At 39.7% G+C, this 14,190-nt stretch overlaps 1 protein-coding gene across 2 annotated transcripts in view; it reads right to left on the bottom strand.

Moving 5' to 3' along the window:
* LOC126372099 (formin-like protein) overlaps positions 1-8,981 on the bottom strand; it is a 116,881-nt gene extending 107,900 nt beyond the window's left edge. For both annotated transcript variants that reach the window (XM_050017646.1, XM_050017647.1), the window contains exon 1: positions 8,631-8,981. In XM_050017646.1, the coding sequence (XP_049873603.1) occupies positions 8,631-8,783 (153 nt within the window). In that variant the 5' untranslated portion in view covers positions 8,784-8,981. The remainder of the gene's footprint in view (positions 1-8,630) is intronic.
* Between the last annotated feature and the right edge of the window lie 5,209 nt (positions 8,982-14,190).

Below are 14,190 nucleotides of genomic sequence, written 5' to 3'. Positions count from 1 at the left end.
CTCCCTCATGCTCCTTAGCGGTTTACGGCCGAGACGAAAGTAAGACTTAGGGGTGAGGTCGGCGCCCAGTAGGTACGAATTGGTGCCGGGCGGGGAGTTACCGTTCTATAGTTATTCTTTATTCTATGACAACGTCACAACGTGTAACATTCGAAGAAGTTTATACGAAAAAGAACCTGTAAACTGCTATCCTAAGTTTATATTACATGTTTCACGTAATCTTAATTAGTATTTATCTTAAGCTTAAAAGGGCGTTGACTGCCAATTAAAAAGACATTCTTACGATAAGTGGAGTTAACGAATGATGCCTTAAAATAAAACAAATGTTAGTTAGGTGTGGTGCTATTTAAAAACTTTTAGCTTCTACAAATTACTCAAAAAAGATTGTAATTAAAATATACCGCTGGGTTTCTGGTGAGTGAGACTTAACATGACTCATTGATTGATCAACGCACAGCCGAAACCACTGGGCCTAGAAGCATTATATTTAGGACAAAGGTTCCTAAATATATGAGGAGTATGAAGAGATTTTTGGATATTCGTTCTTCAAAAGGTTAAACAAGGAGATAACAGTTTCATATCCAAACATGAATTAAAACTCTCAAAGTTGAAGTTAGTGATTATTTCGAAGATATGAATGCATGGGATTAACTGTCTGAGAACTGATATTAGGCAGCTAAATTACTCAATTGTATACCAATATTTTATGTTTATTTTTATTTTTTTAAAGAACGTTTAGGGCCCTGTGCTGAGATTTTTCTTGCAGCTTCTTTTCCCCGGCTATACAGGTTGTGAGAAGCTGCAGTAGTTTTAGGCGGATGAGACGTTCGTTATGTAAAAATTGACGATTCAAAGTGTAATTATGTTACCAACTGAATAAAGATATTTTTGAATTTGAGTGGTATCGTGACACGACGTATCACGGTTTTTTATGACACCTTACAACAAAAAAATAAGTCAATCAAACACCATTATTCCAATGGTAATACCCGGAAGATGACATAAAAGGCAGGAGTATATAACTACACATACATATAAGTACATAGAGGATCTGTCTACCATACATGCAACATTGATGGCGTGTAGCCAAGTGTGTCGCGAGATTGATTGGCGCAGGATCTACGCCGATGGCTGCCGTAATTGACAACGGTACCGGTTAGCATGCGTGAACGGCCGGGGATATATTGTCATAGGTGTAGGTACCTATAGGTGTTCATTGAAAAAACACTTGTCGTCTGTGTTGTGAGGTACTACCAACCTCACCAACCCTGGTGTCAGGGTTATTACTGAGCCGCCAAAGGCCTCTGACATGGCTCATGCAACGACCACATACTTACAGTAAGTAGTAACGGGAACCAACGGTTTAACGTGCCTTCCGAAGCACGGATCATCTTACTTTTCGGACAATCAGGTGATCAGCCTGTAACGACTTCATACTCCTCTATTCCCAGTAGTCTTACCAGTTGAACTACTGGGAATTTTCTTCCCAATAGACTTACTGGCAAGACCACTGGGAATGTTGTACCTATCTAGACTTACCAGTAAAACAAAATTCTCCATAGTCTTACTCGTATGTAGACCTAGGTATTTGATAGACAACTACTTACTTACATCAGTAAGCAGTAACCGGGAACCAACGGCTTAACGTACCTTCCGAAGCACGGACCGTCTTACTTTTTGGACAATCAGTTGTTCAGCCTGGAATGTCCTAACCAAACTAGAGATCACAAAGTGATTTTTGTGATATGTTCCTACCGGTATTCGAATCCGGGATCTCCGGATCGTGAGCCCAACGCTCAACCACTGGACCACGGCGGCCGTAACAATGTCAATAATCTCGAATGTCAGAGCTATCGCACCGAACCATGGCAAATTATGGTCATTTATGGGTTCTTATGGCGATATTGTCATTGCATCGGATTGCAAGTGGAACGTGACACAAACATGATGGCACGCGTTAGCAACTGTAACACGACTGGATACATCAATCGGGGCTTTTGTCTGTCGACGATGAGAAATAACGGCCAAATGGTCCAGTGGTTGAGCGTTGGACTCACGATCCGGAGGCCTCGGGTACGAATCCCGGTGGGAACATATCACAAAAATCACTTTATTAGCAGCAGCATCACTTTAGCCACAAAAGTCCGCGGATTTAAAATTTTCAATGGATTTATACTATCCATGCTACAACCATGCTATGTCCCAATATAGATGGCGTTTTACAGTTTTAATACGAAACTTACCTATTTTCTCAATGCTCGGGTACCTACATAATTATTCAAAAATGTCACAAAAAATACTTTGTGATCCCTAGTTTGGTTAGGACATTACAGGCTGACCACCAGATTGTCCGAAAGTAAGATGATCCGTGCTTCGGAAGGCACGTTACGCCATCGGTCCCTGCTTCACTGCGGGTTACAATTCCGGGATAAAAAATATCCTATGATCTTTTCTAGGTCTCTATCTCCATACAAAATTTCATCTAAATCATTTCAGTGCTTTAAGCGTGAAAACTTACAGACAGCCAGACAGACAGAGTTACTTTCGCATTTATAATACAATATAATAGTGTGGCAGCCTCCGTGGTCTAGTGGTTAGAGCGTTAGGCTCTCGATCTGGAGGTCCGGGTTCGATTCCCGATGGGGACATTGTCGAAATCACTTTGTGTGTCCTTTGTTTGGTAAGGACTTTTCAGGCTGGAATCACCTGATTGTCCGAAAAAGTAAGATGATTCCGTGCTTCGGAGGGTACGTTAAGCCGTTGGTCCCGGCTATTAGCCGTAAAAACACCTCCACCAACCCGCATTGGAGCAGCGTGGTGGATGCTCCATACCCCCTCCGGTTGATTGAGGGGAGGCCTGTGCCCAGCAGTGGGACGTATATAGGCAGTTTATGTTATGTTATGTTATAATAGTGTGGGTTGAACAACGAAATAAACGATTACAGAAGTAAAGATGCTAGCGGGAATTGAGTGAGTTGGGTGTGTAAAGTGAACGTCAGACATATTGCTTTAATTGGTGTAATAATTTTGCATTGAAAGCTCTAATATTAGCTATAACGCGGTAATTTTGTGTATTTTTCCTGTTTTGTCGTTAGTGAATCACACAACGGTATTTTAAAACTCTGCATTTAAAGCCCGTTGATATCACCTCATACAACTTAGGTAATTGGCAGGAAAATTGAATTATTTTCCCTAGTTTCAAATAGCAATTGGGTCGTGTACGGTCACGAGCATTAATATGTATACACTTTGGTACCATGTCACATTAACTTTTTTGACAATTTGAACTGTAAGTCTCACTAAATGTCAAATATGTTAGTGCGACAGAGTCCCCAAGTGGGTACATTATATTGCTCATGACTGTACTAGGTTCAAGATAAATTATTATGAAATTTTGATTACTAAATAAAGACAGATCTAAAACTATCGAAAAACATTTTCCTTTTTCTATTTATCTTATTTTATAATTTTAATCAAGAAAAGCGTAATAATAAGTCCGGCATTTTATCAGCTTTTTCTATGACGTCACAGTGTGCTTTTTCACGCAAATCCTCAGGCTCGAATCCCGGTGGGGACATATCACAAAAATCACTTTGTGATCCCTAGTTTGGTTAGGACATTACAGTCTGATCACCAGATTGTCCGAAAGTAAGATGATCCGTGATCGGAAGGCACGTTAAACCGTTGGTCCTGGTTACTATATACTGATGTAAGTAAGTAGTCGTTACATGAGCCATGTCAGGGGCCTTTGGTGGCTCAATAGTAACCCTGACACCAGGGTTGATGAGGTTGATACTCCACCTCACAACCCACATGATAGAAGAAGAATAAATAATTAGTGATTCCCTATTGTGTTTTGTTTTATGTGATATGTAGTTATTGTATTGTACTGCAAAAACAACCCATAACAGAATAATCTCCGGCCATATACTTATACTTTATACGAGCTAGACGCAACCAGCGAGCAGTTTGCGTAACCGCGGTTGGCTAGCTAGCTAGAGAAGCGCGCACGCGTGCGCCCGCGCCGGAATGCCGCCACGCCAGTCCTTACCACGTCCAATGATTAATGGAAACCTGTACCGTGGAAACCTTGGGGTTATAGAAAAACGATGGAAATTACAAGGTCTCGCGTCTAGAGTAGATTTGGATTGCTCTGTGGCTAATAGCTCAGTAATTATAAAATGTAGCAGTTATTTACAAGTTATAGACCTTACACTTTTTTTCATTATAGTGCAAGTCAACTTGTAAATTGCAATTTACAAGTTTTGAAATAGGAATTCTAAAGCTTATTATTTTTTAAAGTATCGTAATTATATTATATTACAATTAAAAAACATTTAATAAAAAATAATGTTAGTTTTCGTACATATGAAAAAATACAGATCATTTTTTGTTATTCGGGCCAATTGCTAAGTCTATAACTATGAACCATGAAATGTTTTGCCTCACAAAGCACTAACGAACAATTTTTATACTATAATAGTCCGTACCTGATTGCCGTAAGATCCAATACTTTACCAAACCAACGAAGGGCTCTTTCGTAATTTCGAGAGCCCTATCTTGTATCGGTGACAAGTTAATTGGTTGATAGCCGTCAAGGCCCTCTGCTGACCTGGATCTAAGAGCACAGGTCAAAAACAGCCGTGACTCACGCATGAGCAACGCCAATTTACTCGTTAAAACTTGACGCGGGACCTTCGTGAAATGACATCTTCCTCTGTGCTGATGGTGGCTATTTATACCCACTAAATCAAAGTTGACAGGTTTGTAATTCTTTTAACATGGTGTAATAACTATAAATAATTAAGAGATTAAACGAACTTAGCTGTAAGCATAGAATAAAGAATCTCCGCTCCCTACCAGCGTCTGAGCTAGGTTTACCTCACCCCCCTCGAACATAGTTTAGACTTGAATCGTATGGCGTCACACACATACATAGATGCGCGTGTACGATAATGTCAATATGTAGTGTCTGTGTAGGAGGAGGAGAGCGAGGTTGCTTGTATGAAGTGTCCGCGGTGTGCTGTAAGTGAAGTTCTATCTCAATGATACGAAACTCCTTGTTCGAGACGGGAATGCTGGAGCATAAGACGTAGACTACTCTGTTAACCGTCTCGAACAAGGAGCGAGTATAATGGTGCAATAATAATTCTTCTTCTTCTTCTTAACGGCCTCTCTGGTCTAATGGTTGAGCGTTGGACTCACGATCCGGAGGCCTCGGGTACGAATCGCGGTGGGGACATATCACAAAAATTACTTTGTGATCCCTAGTTTGGTTAGGACATTGTCGTCCCACTGCTGGGCACAAACCTCCCCACATTCATCTGTAAGAGGTATGGGTGGAGCATACTCCACAACCATCACGCAAATTAAGTGTACTTTACGAGTATTGTACACAAAAAAAACTACGCATAAAATAATTAGATTCTTTAGTATCGTCTTCGGTCAATGGTCTAACTCGAAATCGTACCAAAGTGCAGAAGAAGTAATCCTGTATTAGTTGAACAAATATTTTATGTGCCCAGTATAATACCTGCACGAAATTGTTCTATAATACATTGTATTTTAGTGTTAATATTTTAAACATTCTGTCACTTTCGCTGAAATGAAACGCTCTCCTAACTCCCTACCTCCTGGCATAACATTTTTTATGACATAAGACTTATAAATCTCTAGTTTAGAACCCATTACTTGTGAAATAGCTATAACTCTGCAATCAGCTATTTCTACTTTATAGTGTGACGTAAACTACTGCATAAGTGCAAAATTGCTGCCTCAGCTACTAGACAAATATAAAATGATCTTTCTGTTACAACGATCAAGATTTTAAAGTTCGCTTCAATTGCGGTCTAAAGAAAATAGCTAGCAGAAATCGAAATCCGAAACTTATCAGGGTTATACGCGATAAAAAAAAACACATTCGGTTGCTTGTCTTCTCGGCGGTGTAATATCTGACAAAGAGTGTGTCCTATGACCATTGGGTCGTGTACTAGTTCAAGATAAACTATGAAATTATGATTACTAAATAAAGACAGATCTAAAAGTAACGAAATACATTTTCTTTTAACTTTTTTATGAATTTTAATAAAAAAAAACGTAATAAGTACGACATTTTATCACGTTTTTCTATGAGGTCACAGTGTGCTTTTTCATGCAAATGCTATAGTAATTTCGTGTTTTGACGTTTAGTAAAAAGTAACTGATTTGACTAGTTTAGCCTATTATTATGGGAGACAGGCTGATACCTTGTCACTATAAGGTTCGCCAGATCGACCTTAGGACTTCGTATCAACGGTAGTTGATACTTGGCGTGCAAATATCATTATAAAAACACACACTTAAATAACAATTTAAAAAAAAATACATAAATTGTAAAATATGATTATATTGTGAACAAACGACAACAACAGACGAACGGACAAACGAAGCTATAAATGAAATAATAATACTGACTCAGAACTATAAGTTGGATATTAAAGGGTTGGTTGAGTCAAGGCTCAGTATATTCTGGGCAGTGCTACAGGCATCGAGTTGTTTGTTAAAAATAGCACATCAATGAGGGGCTCTGTGACGCGATAAGCGGCGCCTGCGCAGCCCCCGTCTTGCGCAGTTAGATAACTACTCAGCTGCTGTATTCATGCAATCTGACTATTGTCTAGTCAGATTTATTCATTGTAATTTTAAACCTTTTTTAATGTTTCATTTAACATCAGTGTTAAACACAAAATAAATACTCTCATTTTTTTTACATTTAGTAACCTGTCTTCGGGCGCAGTCGGGTAATAACACTAATATATGTTTGGGGTGGGCAGAGATAATATCTTTAGCAGATAACAATCTCATCCCCTATTATATGGGACTTTAAAATTGCTGGCGAGTAATATGATACACTTTGGTACCATGTCACATTAACTTTTTTGAAAAATTGAATTGTAAGTCTCACTAAATGTCAAATATGTTAGTGCGACAGAGTCCTAAAGTGTGACTGTATGTACCTCCCCTTTGGGGATACAGGCGTGATGTTATCTTACATGTTGTTAATTTACAGAGTCTGTATCCTAAGATAGTTTCAGATCAATCTACAAAGGGACTTTAGATTAATGCTAAATTTCATAATCCCTTTGTAAATTTATTTTGACGAAATTAAGTTGTTATTTCATCAACCATTTCCATTAAGTAACCAAAGCCACAGGATTGTGCTAATATATATTTTTTTTTAATTAATGATAATGACCACACATGCCATTCAATAATAAAAGCTATTGGTGATAGTGTTATCATTACAAATATTTATTATTAAATGCGGGTATTGATAAGCATATACCCACATGCTTTTTTTTTAACATTTAGTAGCATTAGAATAAGTTTTTTTTAAATTTTTCTTTAAATTTTGGTTCCTGATAGAGTTAGTTAGTGATGGTGTGGTTAGAGAAATATGTCAGGATCGATGCAAATGGAATTTCATAGTCTCTGCTTACCCCAGTGGGAAATAGGCGTTAGTTTAAGTAACATACAGTATATTCTTAGTGATAGGAGCCTGTCATTAATGACAGGACAAAAAACAGCTGTACATAACAGTTACCAACTTTGAGTTATACAAGATGATAAACAGCTGATGGCATTCTATGTTTTCACTCCTTTAATTAGCACAGAAGAGTAAATTCTAAAAGTGAAGAATTGTGGAGAAAATGGTTATAAAGTTAGAACCTTATGTTGCCTTTGTTCTTGTAGGACTAAGAAGCATTTTCTCCACAATTCTTCACTTTAAGAATTTACTCTTCTGTGCTAATTAAAGGAGTGAAAACATAGAATGCCATCAGCTGTTTATCATCTTGCATAACACAATGTTGGTAACTGTTATGTACAGCTGTTTTTTTGTTCATAATAAATGAAATACAAAAAAAAATAAGATATGTATCTACTCATACAACATGAACACGGTGCAACTTTACTTCTAATAATTTCTAGTTGACCTTTCCAATAGCAATCACATTTGTTTTCATAATTCTAAATAGCAATGACAACAAGTCACAAAAATCTCATTTATTTATCATGTAGTAGACATGACAGATAAAAACAGGAAATGAATGCTTAATTTCTTATCAACTGTCACAATTCGTAGAATATTGTATGGTCTACTAGATAATGTTACCGGAACATGATGAAAGAGGAAAAGGATATGCAGGGCACTGGACTATATTTTATCTGTAGTTTGATGATTGCAAAAGCGCTTATATATTTATACTGTATGGTTTTTATAATAAGCTTTAGTGATAGATAGTTTCTTTGTGGTGATCACATGGTAACTAATAGGAATTTTTTATAGTCGGATATAACTGATATGGTTTTTTGTATAGTACCTAGTACGCAAATGGATACCCGATCGAAATGTTAATTTAGCGAAGATAACCAACAGATATCGAGAACTAAGTTTTACAAGCTATGTTGATACTTTTTATATTGCTCGTGTCGAGCGCAAAATATGTGAATAATGTTTAACAAGGAGCGCCCGCATCGAAGTAACAAACTAACAACATACACGAGCTGTAAACAAAATTGTGTGCGTGTTTGTAAACAAAGACCGGTAAATTTCGGCGTCGATTTTAACCGAATTTGAGACAAGTACTCACCAGGACTTTGATGAAGCGGCCCTCCAGCTCGTCCCGATCCGGCATCGGAGGCTTCGTGCGGTTCCTAGTCGACGGTTGACGTACATGGTTGCTCTTGGCAGTCGCCACCGGTCCGTCCAACATCGTCTGCTCCCGAGAAGTTATCAAACCCATTTTACACAAAACACTTAACTTGTACCACAATGCACATATTCCAACAGCATCAGGTCATGTTTATCACAGATAACAGCACAAAACACCAATGATTTATCAATCAACAGGTCACATTACACTAAACTCGCGGCGAAGCGCTACATACGGGCTCGTCGGCAAGCGCAGCGAACAACACAAAGCACACGAATGAAGTTCGCTGCAGACGACGCTCAAGTGCGAGCGAAAACGTGAAGTTAGCGGCAAATTATTGATAAGCGCTTAACCAATCAGAAACCACAAGCGTTCGGAAACTTTTTATGCAATCAAAGTATGCAATGCTTTGTTTGAATGGAAATAAATATTAAAGAGCTTCTCAAAACATTTTTCTTAGGAAATAGCTCGTATATTATTCGAAAATAGGAACCTTTTAAGTTTCAGATTTCAGAATAGCTCGGGTTTATAGTCTATGCATCAGATCACTGGCAACAACGTAAAACAGCTATAGGCTTAAAAGACTACTAAGCCAGCCCCGTAAAAAAAGTGGAAATAGCCACAAAAGTCCCGCGGATTTCTTTTCAATGGCTTTTTACTATGAGGGTATCCATTCTACAACCATGCTATGTCCCAATATAGATGGCGTTGTACAGTTTTAATAGAAGCGTTTTACCTACCAATAAAACGCATATTAATTTACTTACCTTATTCGAAGCTTATGCTTAATTGAGATAGGCACTACGTTTCCCGTCTTAACCTTCTGTCTCTTTCTATCTTCCTATGCCTATTTTCTGTCTCTTTCTTACGTAGCATCACCAGGCAGTGGGGGCACTCAGTTGAGTAGAACCCCAACTTTATTTCTTCATTGAGTCGAAATTCACCAGGTAGAGATGAGTCATAAGCTTCGAATAAGGTAAGTAAATTAATATGCGTTTTATTGGTAGGTAAAACGCTTCTATTAATTTGACTTGACCGTTATTCGAAGCTTATGCTTAATTGAGACTTGTTTGTTATCGCCTGGTGATGTCAAAAAAAAACTGGATAAAGACGCCAATGTGATACTAGGATATTACAATAAATGAAACACTCTATATTTTACCTTAAGTATATATTTTTTATGCATCAATTTTATTATCTATTGTACAAAAACGACAGCGAGAAAAGAAATAAAAAGGCACATTCTTATTTGATTTTCACTTAATTAATATTTTTGTTCAGTTAATCGGTTCAAATAATGTGGTTACAGAGGCATGAGATGGACCTGGCATGACATGCCGTCTGTAAAATTTGCAAAAAGTATTTTGCGATCGCCAGTTACCCCTAGCTAGAATGTCCTCTAGCGGATAATTGTCTAGCCAGTTCCTTGATGCCACTGCAGACCGTATACTGCCTGGCGTGGCTGTAATGCCCGCCTCTTTTAATAATGATTTTATCCAACCAGCGATTAACGTTCTGGAGGCTGACTTTGCATTACCCCTTATATTAACAAATAAATTATTACACTTTGCAACCCGCCTACGCTCCTGGAGCAAGGAAATCGTTTGCTTGATCCAAAAAACGGGATCCAGATGTCCATTTTCCGAGTTGGCCAGCAGTTTCCAGCCTGACTGTCGGTAGTTCGAAGAATCAGTCTTGGACCCGAACACCGGCCAAAAAATAAACAAATTATCAGTTTGAGTACAATGATTAGAGTCGACACAAAGCAGTGTCAGATCGTGTATTCTTCTCCCAGAACATAAAAGTAGTAGTGCAGCTGTATGCCTTTGCACTTGAAAAATATTATTGCGATCAACCGTGTATTTTTCTAAATGTAAAGCCAAACAATCAATATCCCAAACTGGAGGTTTGTTTTGAACTATCTTTTGTAACGATATTGATTTTAATACCTGCTTGACCAACACGTGAGCACTTAACTGGCCAGATATGTCTGGATTACACAAAGTGGAAACAACGGACTTATGTACCAAAATGGAATTATATGATAATTTATAAATCAGATATAAATCCGACAAAAACCTCGCCAATTCACATCCTTTGGGGTTTTTAGGATCAATTTTATGTCGCTGAGACCAATCAAGCCATTTTTTCCACGCGACGTTATATGTCTTGCGTGTTGAGGGCCGCCAAGATTTCGAAAGAAGGTCCAACTGATTACTATTCCATCCTATTAATCTCTCCGACCACCCCCACATTTCCACACTTCCAGAGTCATTTCGCGTACATTCGGAGGTGGAAGGCCCGTCATGACATCGATCAAGACTTTGTCTAGCTGACGGATGGAAAATGGGGCTGTTAGTGCGCGAGCTTTGATATCCGCTCGCCAAAAAACTTTCTCCCAGCGTGGTGCTACCAGTAGGTATATCCCTCGTGCCTGATTGAGGTGGCTCAATACCCTGGGTATCAGATATGGCGGAGGGAACACCCATGCCAGGGGATAATCCCAACTCCGGGAGAATGCGTCGTAGAACAGCGCCTGGGGATCGCGTAGATCCAGTGAGACGTAATTCAGTACCACGTGTGCGCGACTGGACGCAAACAAATCCACTACTGGTATTCCCCATTTCGCGAATATCTTCTCCGTGCAACCCTGAAGAAGGTGCCATTCCGGAGTCAGACGAAGTCTCGACAGACGGTCGGCATGCCCGTTGTATATACCCGGAATGTGAAAAATCTTTATATGAATTTGATACTGGTCCAGGATTTGAAATAACTGAAGGGTCAAGTGCATTAAAGCAGACGATTTGGTGCCTCCTTGATGTCGAATATATGCGATTACAGTTTTGTTGTCGCACTGTATTAATAACGTTTTGCGACTCAGGAGCTGACAGTGATCTTGTAAAACTTTTAAAATTGCCAGCATCTCCTTTAGGTTGCAGTGTAGGTCTTTTTCGGAATTGGTCCAAAAACCCGTCAGTGACCAGTTGTCCAGTCGCGCTCCCCAAGCAATGTCGGAAGCGTCGGTGGTGAGGAAGTGCGATGGCGGTGGCAAGTGAATCGCCGTTGGACGCTTGTAATTCTGTATCCACCACTTTAGGTTCTCCATGGCCCGAAATGGTAGTGGTCGAACTTTTACCGCTTTCTGTTTGAGCATGGTGTTCAAGAGACTTAACAGGGCTCGGTAGTTTAGTCTGCCCATGGGTACAGTAAAACTGGCAAAGTTGAGAAGCCCTACGAGACTCTGAAGGTCTCTGAGCGTGGTACGTCCTTGACAAATCATTTGACCAAGTTTGGTTAAAAGGAGGGACAGTTTTTCTTTGGGCAGACGTTTCTGGTTCTCCCAAGGATTCCACTGGATTCCCAGGTACACCAACTCTTTGGTTGGGAGAAGAACAGATTTTTCTCGATTGATAAACCAGCCCAGCTCCTTCAGAAGCCTGATAACTACGCCGACATGATTTTGGAGTAACTCTTTGCTCTGGTCGGCCAAAAGAAAATCGTCTAAATATACCAGAACTCTTATCCCCATCCCTCTTATTACCTGAGCAACCCAATTGGTTAGAGTGGCGAATGTTTTGGGTGCTGTACTTAGGCCAAAAGGCAAACAAGTCATCTCGAGTAATTCTCCGTGATACAGGAGACGGAGGAACCTCCTGTGGCTGCGGGCTACAGGGAGATGAAAGTAGGCTTGAGAAAGGTCTATTTTGCATAGCCAATCTCTTGCCTGTAGAAAGTCCGGTACCCGAGCTGCATTTATAAGTTTGAATTTGTCTGTTATAACAAATTGATTGAGCCCTCTCAGGTTGAAGATAGGTCGAGCCGAGCCGTCTGCCTTGGGAACAAGAAACATGGAGGACAGGAAGCTTGAAGATAATTTGGCTTTTACGAGAACACCTTGGTTTTTCAGTTGCTCTATGACTAGCGTCATTTCGTCTGATACTGGCACCTTCAACTTGTCTTTGAACGCATCTGGATGAACCAATGGAGGCTTGCTGTGAAAGGGTATGCGATACCCCTCTATAATTTTTAATAAGTAATCCGGTGCCCCCATATGTTCCCATTTCATTCGAAAATTTGAGAGACGGCCTGCCCTGAATTGCTCCGAGTCAATTTCTACGTCGCTTGTTGTCGTTGTTATTACCTGATGGCGAGGATGTGCGTTTATACCCTTGGGATTTGGACTGACCCTGAGGTCTGGCATTGGTTCGGTATGAGCGCCCACGAAAGGAGCCTCGATTATTTGGTGCAGCCGACTGATAGCTTTGTCCTTGTGCATGATAATGAACATTATAATCACCCTGCGGGGGTGGATTTCCATTGAACGCTTTATTGTAAGCACTGTAATAACCCTGCGAGGGTTTGTTACGAGTCGCTGTCCCTTGCGAAGAGACTTGAGCTATCGTGTTCCCAGCCTGCGGGGCAGAGGTATTCCTAGACTTTTGTCGTTGCCAAAAACATTTCCGCACTCCACCAGCTTTCTCAATGGCAGCAGTAAACTTCTCAGCATGGAACAAGTTGGTGCAAGTAGGTGGTATCTTTCGCAAGGTGGCTTTCACGAGCGGGTCTTTTATTTGCTTAGTCACGCAATCTCTTCGCATCTGTATTATTTCGGCGCGATGGCCACAAACTAGCTGAAGTAAATCTGAAGAAGTTTTGTGAAATTCTCCTGTGGAAAAAATCTCATTAATCTTATCACTAAAGGCTGCGTAACTAAAGGAGTCAGACTCCCTAGCCCATAACAACAAGTCACGAAGAACACTTTGCAGTGCTTCTCTTTGTTTAAGAATGCACATAGTTAAAGCAGCATAGGCTTTGTCGGAATAAAGTAGATGTCGTTGAGAGTCATAACCTTTGACTTCTTCATTCATTTCAATATTAGTAAATCCTGGTGAAAGATTATAAGTCCTTTGAGTATCTGAGTATCTAATTTCGTTCCATTCCTTACTGTCCAAATGTTGTACATCGCATAACATTTTTAAATAGGATTCTGGAGTCTTGGGCACAGATGGTTCCTTTAATTTGGTTGCAATATTAAACGTAAAATCGTCATTATCACGAGTGTCGTTATTTACTTCACAATCATCCAAATTTTCGTAAAGATTGCCACTTACATCGGAACAAAGTGATAAGGAATCGTGATAGAAGTTCTGACTCACCCTAGGTTGATGATCCTTCGCAATTAATTGCTTTTGAAGAGCGCGAACTTGCTTTGAAAGCTTGTGTACTTTCTCTGAACTGCGCTTACGTCTCCCCCCCTTTTTCTTTTTACCCTTCTTATGGCTTCGCTTCCGCCTCGGGGTACTGGATTCAGAGGAAGATTTAGAAGAGCTGCTTTCACTGCTACTACTATTTGAGCTCGAACTTGTAGATGATAATCGTCGTAGAGGGGATCGGGAAGATCCCGGTAAAATTGTATCATCGGGTTTTTTATTACCTTCATCCATACTAAAATCAGAAAAAGATATTAAAATCGGCAAAAATAACTAAATAAGTAAAC

This window comes from Pectinophora gossypiella, chromosome 13 (genome assembly GCF_024362695.1).
Source record: "Pectinophora gossypiella chromosome 13, ilPecGoss1.1, whole genome shotgun sequence".
NCBI classification, from domain to species: domain Eukaryota; kingdom Metazoa; phylum Arthropoda; class Insecta; order Lepidoptera; family Gelechiidae; genus Pectinophora; species Pectinophora gossypiella.
The sequence above is the reverse complement of the archived record's forward strand: the minus strand, read 5'-3'. Positions and strand labels throughout refer to the sequence as shown.